Below are 16,694 nucleotides of genomic sequence, written 5' to 3' on the forward strand. Positions count from 1 at the left end.
CTTAGCTTGTTGATAGGGAAACTATTTGGGATCAAATTCACATGTCTTACTCTTATCTTTATTATAGTAAATCCATCTCTTATCACAGGAAATGATAGAAAGAAGCATTATCTGGGAAAGGAGCTAACATTCATTTCACTTGGCCCAGACATCAATAATGAAACAAATGATGTCTGACCCTTTCTAGCAACCCTTTCTTTAAGTATTTAAGTGTTTTGCTTTTTCTTTTCTTCTGAGAAGAGATCTGAGATCTCTGAGAGACCACCTATGAGGTACAAAGAAACTTCTATGCTGTTGAAATAGTGGATTAACAGTTACCACCTCCCAGCTAGTAAAATCTCAGAGCTCTGTGGACTTGATATCTAGAAGTAATAAAGCGAAAGAGAAGGAAGAAGAGGCTTGGGTTTCTCAAAGCTGTTGTCTCCTTTAGGTTTTGGTTTTTTTCTTCAGGGTTTGGATTTTTCTTCAGGGCTGTCTCCTGACCTAGTCATTCCTCTGATGTTTACAATTGTCCAGAGGTATATGGGGAGTCTGACGGGGAGTCCTTCTACTGCTCTCTTGGCAGGGGAGTTCTCATGTGGCCTGAGACCCAACTCTCAGCCTTCATACTTCTGGCCCCAGGGGGCAGTGCCAAGCAGCAGCAATAGCATCTCTTGGCATTCTGGGAATCTGCCTGCCCTGCCTGCCAGAGACTTAGGAGATTAGCCTTATCCTGCAGGCTCTGGGAGATCATCCAGGTGCCTCAGCCTGCCTATTGGAAGGCTCAGGAGAGTGGTATTTGTGTCTTCTTCAAATTGGAGATTAAAAAATTCTTAATAATAAATATATATACATATTAGAACAAGTTTTCTCTTTACCCTAGTAAATAGAGTGAATGTTTTTGGATTTCTTTCTTAATTATTTGGATATGTTTTTCCTTATAAGGCTTTAAATGTGGCCACTATAGAGAAAAGGAGCAAAGGAATACACCCAATGACATAATCCTGCTATCTTTTCACTCACTGGAGACATTCAATTACTTAAAAAAGAAATTTCAGATTCTTTTCAGCAGATTCAATTTTGCATCCATTTTCTGACAGTGGACTCAGTGTGGGGCCCTGGGTGGACACTGGGCAGCCACAGTCCTGGGGCCACCAGGGGCCACTGTTCTGTTCTGAAAGACTCGCACATGATGTGGAAAGCGAAGAGGGGAGAGAGGCATGGGGATAGAGAAGCAGAATGCTTAGAGGGCTTTGATACATGCTAAAATAGAAACAAAAACAAAACGTGGTGGGAGCCAAGAGAAAAGTTGACCAAATTCTGATGAGGGTGGTCAGGGAAGACTGCCAGAGGCCCAGATGTCTGAGGTGAGCCTTGGCGGATGGCTGTGGTCATGTCAGACAGGCTTTGGTGCACCAGGATGCATGGCAGGCTCCATGCATGGTGCAGAGTACGTGCTTCCTAAATATTTGCTGAATGGCCTTTCTGGGGAGCACCTATCTGAGAATGAGTCTCATTCCTATCTTTATAACTAGAAAAATAGAGAGGCTTACTCAAAATATTTTGGTGAACTGGTGGTTATTAACTGTTTTAAACAAACAATTTCTCTCCCTACTAAAATGCCTGACATTTAAAAAACAAGTGAGAAAGAGGGATCTGTCGACCTAACCAAAATAATTGGCAATGAAATCCAATGAATGCAGTTCCATTTCCTTGATATGTTTTGGTATGCTCATTTCCAGCTATATATTATTATTGCTAATAATATAGAAAAGGCAAAGAGTAAGCCATGACTGATGGAATATTTTAATTGTTCTTCTGAGAGATTAATGGTGCTTTGTAAAAATGCACCATTCCTTACTTCTGGTATTTGTTTTTGAGAACAAATATGTGATTACTAGGGAGGAAGTCTCAGAGAAACTACTTTCAGGATTAAATAGGCATTTCTCCCACTAGCATAAAACTAGGATATTTCTCAATTGTTTCCTATTTTTACAATGTATTGCTGTCATTGGCACAAATATTTGTAGAAATCAAACAGGCAAATTGAGAACTTTAAATGAAACTATTAAATGCGAAGTGCCTGACAGGACCTGCATCATTTTCTCACACCTACCCCTCCCTGCACATCCAGGCAGGATAAGCCGCAGCCCAGGAGCTGTGGCCAACCTGAGCAGTTAGGGTGCTTTAAAGACTCAGGTAATTCAACACAAGCCAGCGTTGCAGCTTGTCTGGTCATGAGTGTGTGTTCCACTTCTAATCACTGGGACACATCCCCACTTTGTACCCCACTTCTGTCTTTGATATTTGACCCTCCCTGCTGGGAGCTCACCCAGCTTGCATATTTCTTGAGGTGTAGGGTTTTATCTTGGTCTTTACATTGGTCCTTCCTCCTCCTTCCCCAGCTCACCTACCAGGATCTAAAGTCTGACCTTAGAACTGTAGGCCTGTCACTCCCAAAAGGGACCATGTCTGGAATCCCCCTGCCAAATGCTGCTCAGCCTCTATGAGAACACAATCATATCTTTCCTCACTATGGATACACCGCTGTCTGTGTGGATCGTGATTACAGAGAGGCACTGGAGCACTGTAGTTAAGAATCCTGGTCCTGGGGTCTGACTGTCTGGGTTCAAATTCTGAGCGTACCATTTCCTACCTATGAAATCCTGAGCAAATGGTTAGGCCTGAATTTCCTTATCTGCCAGGTGAATATAACTGAAAATAATAGCATCTTCTCAAAGGGCCATTGGAGGAGTAAGTAAAATAATCTGTGCCAGCAAGCTAGCCTATTCAAAGTGCTGGAGGAAGCCTCTCACGTCCTATTTCACTCTCACCTGGACATCTAGGATCCCTTGGTTTGCTCTGTTGCGTTTGTCAGCCCTTCCTATTAGAGGTCATATCTCATCAGGTCACTGCCTGGACTAAAAACACCTCTGTGGGTTGCTGTGGCCTACACAGGGATAAATGTTTTGGCTGGGCACAGAAGGCCCTGCTGATCTGGCTCCTGCTTGTGTCCCTTGCTCTGGCTACACTGACCTGCCACTGGTGCCCAGAACATGCTAGGTGCCCTCAAGTCTCTGTACCTTTGCTCCTGCTGCTCCCTATGCTAGCATCCCTTTCTTGCCACACGTGCCTGGTGTTCAGCTTTGGAGATTGTTGAGAACTCTCTGCCTTGTGCCCAACTATAGCCCATCCCTAAGGCACGGTGACCTCACTCAGGTTTGTTTACATGTGTGCTTTCCTGATAAACTCTGAACCCCTTGGGGGCAGGAGCTGAGAGTTAATACTCAGTCAATATCTGAACCTGATCATGTCCTCAGACATGACAGCACTGTGCAAAGCAATGGATGTTGGTCCTGGAGTTGGCATGTGCAAAGCCCAGTCCAGCACAGAGCAGCTGGCAAGGCAGGGAGAAGGGGCCTTGTTGTCTTTTCTTTATCTTTGCCTCTTTTCCTCCCAATTTCCTACTTTCTCGCTACGTGGGTTCAGAAGTGAGCATCTGTTTAAACTGTAATTGTGTTCGATGCCTACATCAATGAGATGATCCAGTGCAATCTCTAGATGCAATTTATCTTTTTACATAGAATCTATAAATGTCCATTTGTATTATAATGTCCTTGCTGGGCTCAAGAAAGTTTTATATACTGAATGCACCTTTAAAAATTTTCACTTTTAAATTGCTATAATATATTGAACACACATATACACCATCAAAACTTATTTAAGCCTTCTCAAAATTGAAAATGACTAGCTCTTAATTACCTAAATAGCTAACAGTGGCTAAGGGGAAGCTCAGCTGTGTCTTTAGGAACATGTACTTCCCCTGCTATGAAATAATGACCAACAAGAGACATCTTACCAAGGTTTTATTAAAAAAACAGAATGTATTTTATATCTAAAACATCAACATAGGAGAGGCAGGAAATATGTATTCTGTGCAGGTGTAAACCTATTCTACCAATTAAATTCCCTTGGTAGTTGCACAGTACATGGATCATGCAGATTTCCTTTAAGACAAAATTAAAAGCACTTCCCCCACCCTAAACAATGGCTCATGTGAAAGCATGCCATTTTATGTTTCCTGGACTAACTGAAAAAAGTTAAAACTATTTTAAACATTTTAATCTTTGAGTGAGTAGTTGACAAAATATGTGATGGAAGGATGTCAGTTTCATTAACCCTGTGTTGCAGGGAAAGAAACTAAGGTCTGAGGGTGGAGTAGATTGTCACGTAAGAGCAACTCCTCCAAGTTATAGTGGAGTTTCATGGCTAAGGAAGGATGGGAGAGAGGTGACACTGGAGACGGAAGAGGAAAGAAAGTCATGACATTCCTAGATGGAAATTTTGTCCATTTTGCTAAAAAAATTGTGCAAGTAGAGACTTCTGATGTATTCCAGGTATAGGAATCAGTGACAGGCCAATTCATTCATGACCATATAATTTTTCTTCCAAACTGGGACAATTCTGAGAATGAAAGGGGCACTATTAATAATTAATTATAATTAATAATTAAAAATAATTAATTAGTAGTTACTCAGGATAACTATTGACCCTTATTAACTGGTCTGCAAGGGACAACCTGGAACATATGGCCACCCCACCCCTAGGTCACTCTGAGGCTCTAAGCTTGCAGTTGGCTGTAAGCCCAAGTGGCCTCAAGGGATGGAGGACCATTGAGCAAGGCTGATTTGGGAACCCTCTATAATGTTTCAAAACTTTTGGCAGAGTTTAAATTGGTGTAACCTTCAAGTTAGATGTGCAGGAAACACACCTAGAACTACACAGTGTGACTCAACTGTTCTCCTAGGGTAGAGCCAAGGTGTATATCTTTAAGCCAACCTTGGGTACAATCATTTCTAAGCTTGACTTCACAATCTAAGATGCTTAGAGGTCCTGAATTAGGCCCCATCCCTAGATACTCTAGTTTAGTAGCTATGTAGTGGGCCCAGGCATTTGTATTTTTAAAAATTCCTGTGATGATTTTGATGCCCAGGTGAATATGAGAACCTTCTTGGGTTTGTAAAGAGACCATGGAAGATTAAAAGTCGAGCACCAATATGGAAAGGGAGAATATTAGAGAACTGAAATATTTTCCATAAGTTAATTACAATTTTTATAGGACCAAAACAGGGGCAAATTGTTTAAAAAATATATGTTCCTTCAGTGTTTTCCTAAGTAAAAGTGGTATGTTGGACTCTACGATAAATGAATATATATATATATATATATATATATTCCTTATTTTCCCGTAGCCTTATTTACTGGCTCAGGAAAAATTCGAGGCATTATAGAGGAGGCATTGTTAAAACTATGCCCTGAAGATTTTAAGGTTTTAACAGACAGTAGAATTTGGTAAAGGAATTTCAGCAAAAGGTTTCAAAGGAAACTACAATGAAGAGAGGCAAGGAGATAGCCATAAGCTCTTTGTGGGCAGTGCTCACATCTATCTTTGTTCCATACTGTAGTGTGCAGCACATAATAGTAGACATATAATAATCATTTATTGAATGGTGAATGGGTTTCAGAGGGGAATGCTATTATATGAGAATGACTCTCATTCTTTTCTTTATAATTAGAGAAATTGAAGCACAGAAACGTAAAATAGCTTGCCCCAAATATTTTTAAGTCTGGTGTTTATTGGCTTTGATTAGTCAAACAAGTTTGCTTTGTGTTTATAAGCTCCACTCTCAGGGACTACTGAGGAAGAGAAATCTGTTGCCCTGACATCCTTCCCCCACCTTCCTTGATGTCCAGTCCCACACTAATGGGACTAGACAGTTTCCAGTTTGGCCCTTAGGTTGAAACCAAAACTGATCTGATTACTATATGCATGCCTTTTCTTGATTTTTAAAGAAACAGAATTTTGTGTCTATATAGTTAAGGACTATTACATTCAAGTTTTAAAAAAGAAAGTTACAAAAGTCACAAAAATTTCTCTTCTTGGCACAGTACTCTTTCTCTTTCTACTCTGTCAAGGTGCCTCTGAGCATCTATCGTTAAGCACATTTCTAGGGGCTGAGGGCTTCTTTTTTAGAAAACTTCTTTTAACAGAGTATAGTATGCAAATATTTTTCTCCAGGGCCTTAGTGTATAGTAACTTAGATAATATATATATATAAGGTCCAGAGAGTGGAAGGAGAGTGTGTGTTTCTTGGCCTAAACCATCTTTGTGTGAAAATAGCAGCCCTACCCAAGTCTGGCCAGGGGGATCATGAAAGTGCCCAGCACCCCATAGCTCACTGTACATAGCCCTGTTCTAGGGACCAGCTCACTCTGGACATTTCATCATACAGAATGATAACTTATGCTTAACATTAGGGGAAACTAAAAAGCAGATTAATTTGGAATATGAAAGTGTCTGTTATGAACTTGAGTGGGCAGGGTGCATAAGCAGGTGGTTTTTGAAATTACTGGACTTTCCAGATGCTGCTTACTGTTGCAGCTGTTCTTACTTTGAACCCCTTTAAAATGTAGCCAACACTACGGTTGAATGGAAGAATAACCCACATCACGAACTTTTTCATAATTCAAGAATATTTGAAAATAAAAAAAAAGAATATTTGGTGTATCTTGTCTTAAATTTTAATAAATAATATGAAATTTTATTCAGTTAGAACCAAAATTGAGCTCTTTCTTCAATTTTTTTTACCACGATTAGGAGGTGGAGAAAGAAAAAAACACTTTCTTTTAATAAGCATTTAAAATGTATATCACTGTTGACTGAATTTGAAAGTGTTTCAGATGGTTAAGAATGAATAATGTCCCCCATTTTAATATTGTTATTTGCTCAGTGATGTGAGAATAATTTCCCACCAAATATGACCATAGTGCCCTTTTACAAGCTGAGGATTCTGAAGTCCATGCATGATCTCATGTGTGGCAGAGTATCAATCACCATCTTGTGAGGCTATCTCCTAAACAAACAAATAAGAAAACCAATACCAGTTCCAACAGAAGAGACTATTAACATGATGCTGAGTGCTTTGGGCCAATTTGACCTTTTAAATCTTTTGCTTTGATTTTAAGTATATGAAGTAAACATAAAATTTAAAATCACTGTTATATTGATATTAATTACTAATTGCTCTAGAATGCTTTATAGTTGAAAGGGGTCATGGCAGCATTAGGCTGTTATTTTGAAACCAAAACTGATCTGATTACCATGCCCATGTCTTTTCTTGACTGCTAAAGAAAATTTTGTAGCTGTGTAAATTTAAGAATCATTGCGTTCAAATTTTAGAAGAGAAAGTTACAAATGCATATTTTTATTTTCAACAAAGTTCTCCTCTCAGATGTCCTAATTTGTCTCAGAGCTAGGCTCAGAATTATCTCAACTTATTTCTCCTCTCATGACAATAATCCATGAAAATCACATAATCTATCTACTCATGCCTTATGATATATTTCAAAATATCTGTTTTGGACACTAACCATGTGAAAACGTGGATAAAAATTTAAGCTTTTTTAACCCTTAAATTTCTCTTAATGTTTAAAAAAAGGAATTGGAGGTTAACCTGGTAACCATTACATCTTCCTCCAATTCTAAAATTCTGTCATTTTGTGCTTATATGGTTTTATTCCCAATGCCACCACATACCATTCTCATTTCATGTCTGGACCATGATGTAGTTACATTGTAGCTGCTCCTCATCCAGACTGTCTACCTTTTATTATATCCTGTACTTTAACCAGTCATCTTCCCAAAAGTCCACCTTTATCATGTCATCCCATCATGTCATCCCAAGTGTGAAGTCTTCTTGGCTTCCCACTGCTGACATGATAAAGTTCAAACTTATCAGGAGTACTGGATTCAGGACTTTATCATCTGACCACGACCAGTCTTTTCATCTCTATGACCTACCACTATGCCACATGAACTCTAATTTCAATCAAAATGGGCTACTAAACCTTCCAGACTTATGCCCTGTGTGTGACATTCCCATCTCCATGCCTTGTCATTTAGAATGTCCTCCTGTACTTTTCTCAGCTCTTTGCATTCCATGTTTCCATCATGACCCAACTCACATTGCACCTCGTTCATGCCCTTCTCCATTAAACTATCTATAGTGCATCCTTCTTCTCTCACTCTATTGCCCTATCCAAGTAGGGTCTCCCTAACACTTAATATCAATACCATTCACTTGTAAAAAACTGTATTGAGGAATAATTGACAAATATAATATTTAAAGTGTACAACATGATTTGATATACATCCATATTGTAGAATGATTACCAAGATCAAGATAATTAACATGATTCACTTTTAAATAAACTTTTTATTATGCAATATTCAATACTACTTACTTTTGATTTATTATAGTATGTATTTGGTCTATTTCCAAAATGATGATGAGGAGCCTTACAATAAAGACCACATAAAACAGCATGCCAGTTGAAAAAGAAAGTGAAAATTCAAACTCATATGTGAGAGAAATAAGTGACATGGATTAATGAAACTTAAAAATCTAGTTATATGTTTGCTGGCAGTCAAAAGGACCAATTAGTACCATTTGGAAGCGACTTACTGTTGTGATATTGTGTGTCTGTGTGTGTGTGTATTTTTAATCTGTGTGCATCTTGTCTTCACTAACTCTAATCTTTGTGATTGCTAGGACTTGTTTTAGGAATTACGGTTCGTAGTATGTAGCATAGTGTCTAGTCTAGCATATGATAAGAGTTTAATAAATTGATTGATAGCTAATGTGATATAAGAATCATAAATTTAAAGCCATTTTCTTTATTAGACAAAATCAAAATAGTACATAATAAACATGAATGAAATGTGAACATATGAAGACATAGAAATCTCAGAGGGAGAATGGAGGGTCTGAAAGTATGAGCATTTTAATTAGAGGAAATTTTAAAAAGCATTCGTAACTTTTTTTTTTTTGATGATTGTCCATACAGACATCTCATAATATGGTGTGGCAAACCTTTAGTGAAATAAGAAACCAACTTTATTGGAACTAAATTGTGCAGTCTAATTTATGTCATTGTCACTAGTGGAATAGGTGATAATACTCCACTTTCTTGAAATATAAATTCATGGCACATCCAGTGTCTGGGTTTTCTTCCCTACCCTAAATAGCTGTTTTATGGAACTAAAAGGATACAGTGCAGATACACTATGCTGCTCCTCAAACTGTACATCAGTGTTTCATTTCTTCTCCATCTACAAGTTTCTAAACTTGGTATGGGGACATTTTTAGTATATAAAGAATGAACACTCTAGTCCGGTGCTGTCCAATAGTAATTTCCATAAAGGTGGAAATGTTCTATATCTGTGCTGTATAGTACAGTAGCTACTAGCCTTAAGCATTGAGAATGTAGCTAGTGTGACCGAATAACTATATTTTAAATTGTATTTAATGTTAACTACTTGGGATTTAAATCGAAATAGCCACAAGTGGCTAGTGACTATAGAAATGGACAGAACTGGCAGCTTCTACAGAGCTGTTTGCCTTTAGAATAGACCTTTTCTTACCTGATTTTGGTAACTCTAACAGTAGATTCAGTTGACCACCATTTCTTTATTATCATATGAAGTTTTAAGCTATCATGCTTTAAGAGTGAAGCTTTGGGTCTTTATTATTTTAAGAAGTCTATGTTGTCAAAAGTAAAATTTAGAGAAATTTATTTATTGTCATGGTAACATGGAGAGGATCATCACTGTTTCTATCATTACATTTGTGCTTGGACTCAAAGGAAAAGAAATTATAAAATATGAGTCTCCAATGGGTGTAGGCCCCCTTTTCCGGCCCTACTGGCAGATGTACTCTTTGGGTCTCTCTTTGCAGGTCATTCTCTGAATGCCTCTTTAAGCAAGGCATCTGAGTAAGCGGGCCTACCAAATTCTTCTCAAGGTAGATTTTTCTGTCTGATTGTTTTGTTTTGCTCACAGTTCTATGAGCAAGTGGGTGGGGTTTGCTTTTTCTAGGCCAGCAGAAGCTTGCTCTAACTCTTCCATTTAATTTCTTTAATATGAGGATCCCCACACTTGCTCTTTGAAATGCTATTTTGTAAACTATTTCCGCTAAGCCTGTTATGCCGTTTTTCCATCTGTGTTGAAGTCTCTTTTCCCAGTGGGGCCTTTCTTCCTCAACTTAGTCATGCTATGTGTGGAGACCCACATCCACACTGCTGGCCTCTCTGACTCATCCTGGGAGGTTCACTTGCTCCAGGAATCCCACTCACACTGCAGTGGAACAACAGGGAGGCGCTAATGAATTTAGGCCTTTCTGAAATCTGCATCTTTTCCTAGCACTTCTCCTTCTTGTCAAAAGCTGCATGAGAAGGGAAACAAGCAAAAATGCCCTTTCCTCCTTTAAGGCAATGTTTTTAGTAAATAGTTTTTAGTAATTCTAATTTCCAGTTTATAAGCTACTTTTGTTGTTGCTGCTGCTTTTAAATATTCCATAATCTGGCTAGTAGAAAAGCTGCTAAGGCTCCAATTTTCCTTTTTCCTCCACCAGCAAGCCAAAAGAGTCAATTCTGACAGTTACATTTTCCTTCCAGTTACAGATTAAATTGTTCCCCTTTTTGCAATACATTATTCATAAATATGAACAGTCTCTGAACTACAGCCACTCCATCCTGGATAGAAAGCTGGGTGGGTGGAAACTGCTCATCCACCCCATTGGCTGCTCTGGGGGGTCTTCACACTTTAATCTTCTAGGCCAGGAATTTCCTTGGCCTTTCTCGTTCCTAAAAGAAAACCTCTGCCAAGGATGGCTCAGGCCTATGATTTCCCAATCAAGATTGGTTCAAGCAACAAATTCCTCTGATGAGATTTGCTGAAAGGGTCAAAGTTGAATAAATAACAATAATCAAAAACTGACCACCCAGTCAGATATAAGTTTAGCCAATACTCATTCAATTAATCTATTTTTATTTTCACCAAGCACATCCTGAAAGTATAAAAAGGAACTCCAGCCTGAATGTCCCATTAACTCAGGGAAGGTTTACCCAGTAGTCACTAAAGAAGCAACTTTCCACACCTAACTAGAGGTCTATAGGAGAAATCAAAAGGCACATATTATTTTTGGTTGTGTAAATATGCATAGCTGTGTACAACAAGTGCCATGTTTTTTCCAGTTAAAATACCCTGCATGTAAATATTAAATATTTTATTCTATTCTTTATACACACACACACACACACACACACACACACACATTTCATCTTTAGTCAAAAGCATTTCCACCTATTTTGTTATTTTTAAGAAAATCACTTCAGGTTATCTTAATTTTAGCTGAGGGAACCTGTTCACTTAGTATTCCGGTTGTCACCTTTGACACAGACCTTATCAAACTATCTTAATGCTTAATTCTATATACCGTAGAGCACCACCCTTCACTTAGACTTTCAACCTAAAAACGGAGAGAGGGTGACCTGCGGCACAAACAACTCACCCTCTCAAAAGAGTGATGGGCTGTCTGTTGCTGAGATCCGGAGGTTCATTTGCCAGGAGAAGAGTGCAGTTATATGAGCTCCTACAAGACTCAAGTTAGCTAAATTCCAGCTGAATTAACTGGCGGGGGTGGGGGGTGGGGGGTGGGGGGAGGGGAGAGGTGACATTTCTGACAACCAAGGGAGTTCCGGCACATCAAAGCCCAGAAAATGGTGAGTGTGTGGCAATGACCGGGAAAGACACACCGGCTGCTGGCCAGACAGAGGAGAGCTGTCCCGGCCCTGTCAGCGTCTTCTCGGGGTACATCCTTTCGTTGCTGGCCACCTCAGCTTACCTTGACAACGTCGTCGTTGAGATGCTTGGGGTCGCGGTTAACCAGGTCGATCTCCTTGGTGTGCGCGTCGTACACTTGCTTCTCGTTCATCTCCTCTGCCATGGCCTTGTTGTTGGGCTTGTAGATGTTGCCCTGTTCCCGGATGGGAACGGTGTAGAGATGTCCCTGCGGAGGGCGGACGGCCAGGAGGGGGAGGGTGGCACCCGCGGTGGGAAGAAAATTTCAAAAAGAAAAACCAGCGATCAGAAAAGTCAGCCTGGCAGCGGGGCAAACCTCGAGCCTCAAAATCGAACTAACCGCTTCGGAAGCGGTGGCTCCGCGCACAGTAAACTACTTGGCGCCGCAAGCTTTTTAAGAGGATCGAGGAGACGACACCACACCCCTCGGTACCAGGCAGGGAGCTCCTGCCTCCCCCTCCCGCCACCGCCAGGGGTCAGGGCAAACCCCGCCGCGCGGTCCGCCTTGGCCCCAGCCCTGCGCACACCCGGCCCGCGGCACCCCGCTGAGACCCCCGTAGGGATGAGGACCCGACTTCCGACTTTTCTCCGCCACGCCACCCTCTACCCGAGCTCTTCACCTGCTCCCGTCCCTGGCCCCCATTTCCCTTCTTTCCATAATCCCTTCTAGCTTCATCCTTAAGATCCAGCTTGAACCCTCCGACCCATGGAGTGGCCCCATTTTCGTTCTTTCATGGTCGAGTATCCTTCGCACCTGCCCGCGTCCGCCACCCACCCTCTGCAGTGTCTGTTCCTGCACAGCTCCCCCCACCACCCTGGTGCTCACAATCCCTCATCCCCCATCTTTGGGCCGAGCCAAGTGTCAGACCCCCTAAACTCTCTAGAATGGTATCTCACCTGCACAACTCCCCCAACCCACCCTCCGGTCACTAACAGGCTGCCGGCCAGTCGCTGAAAGGCGGCTGCTTTTGGGAAAACGAGGTATCCACATCCAGGCAGAGCCCGAGCGCCGGGAGGTGGTTGGAAGGCGGGGAGTGGTAGTTAGGGGGAGGGGAGGTCCTCTCCTCTCCAAACACCCCTGTCAGGCGCCGAGATGCAGGAAGAGTTCTTGAGGTGGCCCAAGAGCTTTGGAAAGCGCCAACAAAACGTGCGCCGCCGCCCCGGCCAGCCAGTTCAGACGCCTGGCGGGGAGTCGTGGGGACTGTCCCCAAGACTGCGGGTGAATGAAATCTCACCCTGCACTCTGGCTCTCCGCCTCCCAGCAGACAGGGGCCGGACCGTGGGGGTCCCGCAATAAGGCAGTGTCCCTGAGCCATTCAGAAACGCGCCCTCGGTCCGGCAGACCCAACTTTAGGACCCCGTCAACCCCCTTTGCCGCGATCCTCTAGCTTAGGGGCTCCCTTGGCCCCTTTCCTAATAGGAAAGCAAAACATTCCTTCCTCCTCTTCACCTCCCCGCCCAGGCCCATTCCTCAGCAATGCAAGGCGAGAGAAGTGCTCCGACGTCGAGAGGGCTGGGGCAAGCAAAGCAGTCGGAATATTTGGAGTGGGAGATAGGAGAAGCAGCACTCCTTGCGCGCGGCGATCCGGGTGCACACCCGCCCGAGCCTACCTCTGAGTCTACGTATTTGCCCCCCGACATTCTGGCCCGTGGCTGGATGAAGGCTCGGAGGAGATTTCCCTGGGCTGTGATTTAAGGGAACTGAGGAAGGAAGATCTTGTATTGTATGGGGCGGGGGGGGGGGGGGGCCGGCTGGGAGGGAGCCTCCTGGCTCTCGTCCAAGGGTTTGTTCTGCTGGCTGTTGGCCGGGATGTGCGCTGCGCCGGGTCTAGGCACATCCCCAAGGTTTTGGCAGCAGAGGGCGGGGAGCGCCCGCAGGGAGTAAAGAGCAATGAGAAAGCGTTTCACCCGCTGGGTTACCTGGGCAGATATTTTAAACCTGGGGCAACATTTTCCCAGCTAGAAGCTACTGAGAGGCGTCCTGGGGAGAGCTAATATTTTCGCAGTGCATCATCCCAGCAGGGGTGGGGAGTGAAGGGAGTCGACTGCCTGCATTGATGCCCAGTATGGGCAACCGAGCTTCAGAAAGAATTCCGCCCTGTTCTAAACCATTTCTTCCCATCACCCACGTCCCGTCGCTGCCTAAGACACAACTATCTCCCTGTTTCACAGAGGAAGGGATGAAAAATGACCCGGAACCTTTAGGTGCATTTCACATCTAAACACAAGGAAGGAATCTGTGTGGGTGCGTGTGTGGTTGTGCTTTTGGTGACACTGGTTTACATCTAGTCTTTGTGGATGGAAACTTGGAGAAGCAGGCATGCAGAATTTAACATTTACCAGTCACTTCTGAAATGTCTCTCAAATGCTTTGAAATAAGAAATAAAAATGTTTAACTTTTCTATAATTTTATTACTGTTTTTTTTTTCTGGACAAAGGAAGTTTGTGCCAACAGGCTATGCCGTATTTACAAAATACATAAAATATTTACAATTGTATAAATATTTAATTGGAGTTTCAAGTTTAGCAGAGAAGATTCTTTTCCTTTTTTTTTTTAAAGTGCTTGGCTGTGAGTTAAAGGAGCCTTGTTTTTTCTAGTAATTGATTAGAATTTTTTTAAAAAAAGTTGTTAGCAATTAAAATATTTTATCTGTTCCTAAATCGGAGTCTTCTCTCTTTACCTTATATAAAGTAGCACAAGATGTATTGAGCAATAATCAGTCATTTTACTTTGGCACAGCAATAAGGAAATTCACTAATACAAAAATGGAAAGGACATTTTACATTATATTTCACATACAATCAAAAGTCAAATTATGACTTGAAATGGAAAAGCTGGGACTATACCTGAAAGGGCACAAGATACATTAAAAATACTGGCAGTCTAGAAAAGGGAAAATGGGGATGGGCACAAAAGGAGGAAGAGAAGGGAAATAGAGGATGGAACTCCTAGAGTTGGAGAGAAGACATATGAAAGAGAATGATAAAGCACAGGCTTTTGTTATTGCTGATAGCAGAGAGGCAATACAGTTTTTGAAGAAAAGATCAATTTCAACTAGATGGCAGGGAAAATGTCACAAATGTTGGCATAACTTTAATTATGCTGACTAGTCATCATTAGAATACTAAAGATCTTCCCAAAGTTGGGTTTTCTTAATTTTACTTCTGCCAAATTACATTTCTAAGTGCTTTGAACAGATTACATGTTAACAAACATGATATTCTAGAAAAGGGGGATGTCAGGGTCAGTGTGTTGTGTAGAACCTAGTCCACCTCTAATGATTGCTAAAAGATTGCTGTTCCTCTAACTCCTTCATAAAAATGTTGGCTGCAAAGCAGTTGAGTTTTGTTCTATGGAAAAATGTGGAAGCTGTTTCCCATCTATTGTTATTCAGTCTTCAGCTGCAATGAGTAATCTTGACTGTGAAAAAAGTCAACAGGAACAGGCAGAGAGCATGTCCTGCATTCCAGCAAGAAATGGACTTTATGGGGAGGCCTGTGAGTGAATGCTTTACTAGTACTCAAAGGAGGGAAAAGCAGCCTCCCTGGGGAAGTCCACCCCAAAGTCAGCACAGCGCATGGAATTGTAATGATCGGTGAAGCATTGTCAATGCCAAAATGAATTCCTAATGAGAAGAAAAACCACAAACTCTTCATTAACCTGCCCCAACAAGAAGCTGGCACCAAATAGAAACAGATCATATTCTGGTTATAATAGCTGATTTGGATAATTGGCTGCATCCAACTTTATGAAATATAAAGAAAAGATGAAGTAGAACATTGTTAGCAGAGTACAAGATTTGAAATAAATAGATGATGTAGGAAAAAAAAAACCAAAATATTTTTTCTTTGATACCCACGCAGATAACTTTAGGCTTAGAGGCAAGTTGATAACTTCAAATCATTACCAAATAAATAAATAAAGGGTAAATAGCGGCTTATTTGCCCTTTTTTTTTTTTTTTTTTTAAAGAAGCAGCCTTAAAGATCAGTTCATGCATTACATGTTACTATACATAAGGCTAAAAAGGACATGGATCATCAAACCAGTCATCTTTGAAATGAGGAAACTGAAGTTTAAATACATGAAAATGATGTGTTCCTAAGGAGTTTTGTGGGGCAATGAAACATTTTAAAGTTGGTAAATAGCTATAGCACCTGTTAACAACTTATGGGACGTGGGATTCTAAAGTAGTGTAGTGAGGACCTGCTCCTGGCAAGAGTATGAAGTTCGTTGCCTTTTGTGTTCTCTCATCTCTAGGCTCCCTAACTCCTTAGCACTGCTTCCTCTTCCCTTCCCTACCATCCTAGGTCCTCTTCATACTTTCAACCGGCTTCATGGAATTCCCACTCCAGGATTAGGAGTCTAAGGTTTGACCACTTATAATGATATGAAGGTTTTAAAAAGCAGTCATCTGTCCAAGATTTCTCAACACTCATTATCTTGAGACTGCCCAGATGGGCCTTTGTTGATGAGTTCAGAAAAGAGAGTATAGGTTGGATTATAATAAGGATTATCACTAGGTGTGATATAAAAACAATTTAATAACCAGTATGGCAGAGCCACCCAGCAGTCATTCCAGGCTTGGGTCACAGCTCTGGAGCTGTGCCTTAGAGTCCTTCCTGGCTAGCTGCTGGCTCATTGGGAGTTGGGGGCCCTTGGGAGAAGGACAAGATACGAAGGAGTACATTTTAGAGCAGTGACTATTTATATGCAATTACATAAATGTAAATATTTTTACAATCTGTGTTTCCAGCTGAGTATTAACCCTTTTTTCACCATCACCAGCTCTCATACCTTCCCCTATTCACCCCCATACCCCAGATCCTATTCAAGTCCTTCTTCCCATACCTGCCATACCTTCCACTTTATACATGGAAAGAAATGACTTTCTAGAAGAAGACTTTGCCTCATCCCCTGGTCCCTTCCTATCCCTGTTCTGGCTTGAAGGCCTCACTGGAATCTTCCTCAGTTTGAGTCTTTCCATCTTGACTCTCTTAAATGACTTTTTAAAA

The 16,694-nt window shown here is 41.5% G+C and overlaps 1 protein-coding gene across 3 annotated transcripts in view; it reads right to left on the reverse strand.

Moving 5' to 3' along the window:
* The window catches only part of CAV1 (caveolin 1), a 33,756-nt gene extending 20,359 nt beyond the window's left edge, over nt 1-13,397 (reverse strand). For 2 of the 3 annotated variants that reach the window (XM_057732292.1, XM_057732294.1), the window contains exons 1-2: nt 13,292-13,397; nt 11,724-11,888 (exon numbers count right to left, since the gene is read on the reverse strand). In XM_057732292.1, coding sequence (XP_057588275.1) covers nt 11,724-11,888; nt 13,292-13,321 — 195 coding nt within the window. In that variant the 5' untranslated portion in view covers nt 13,322-13,397. Of the gene's footprint in view, nt 1-11,723; nt 11,889-12,577; nt 12,697-13,291 lie in introns of those variants that run through there. The other variant, XM_057732293.1, reaches the window with a different exon arrangement.
* Between the last annotated feature and the right edge of the window lie 3,297 nt (nt 13,398-16,694).

Source organism: Hippopotamus amphibius, chromosome 4, assembly GCF_030028045.1.
Source record: "Hippopotamus amphibius kiboko isolate mHipAmp2 chromosome 4, mHipAmp2.hap2, whole genome shotgun sequence".
Lineage (NCBI taxonomy): Eukaryota > Metazoa > Chordata > Mammalia > Artiodactyla > Hippopotamidae > Hippopotamus > Hippopotamus amphibius.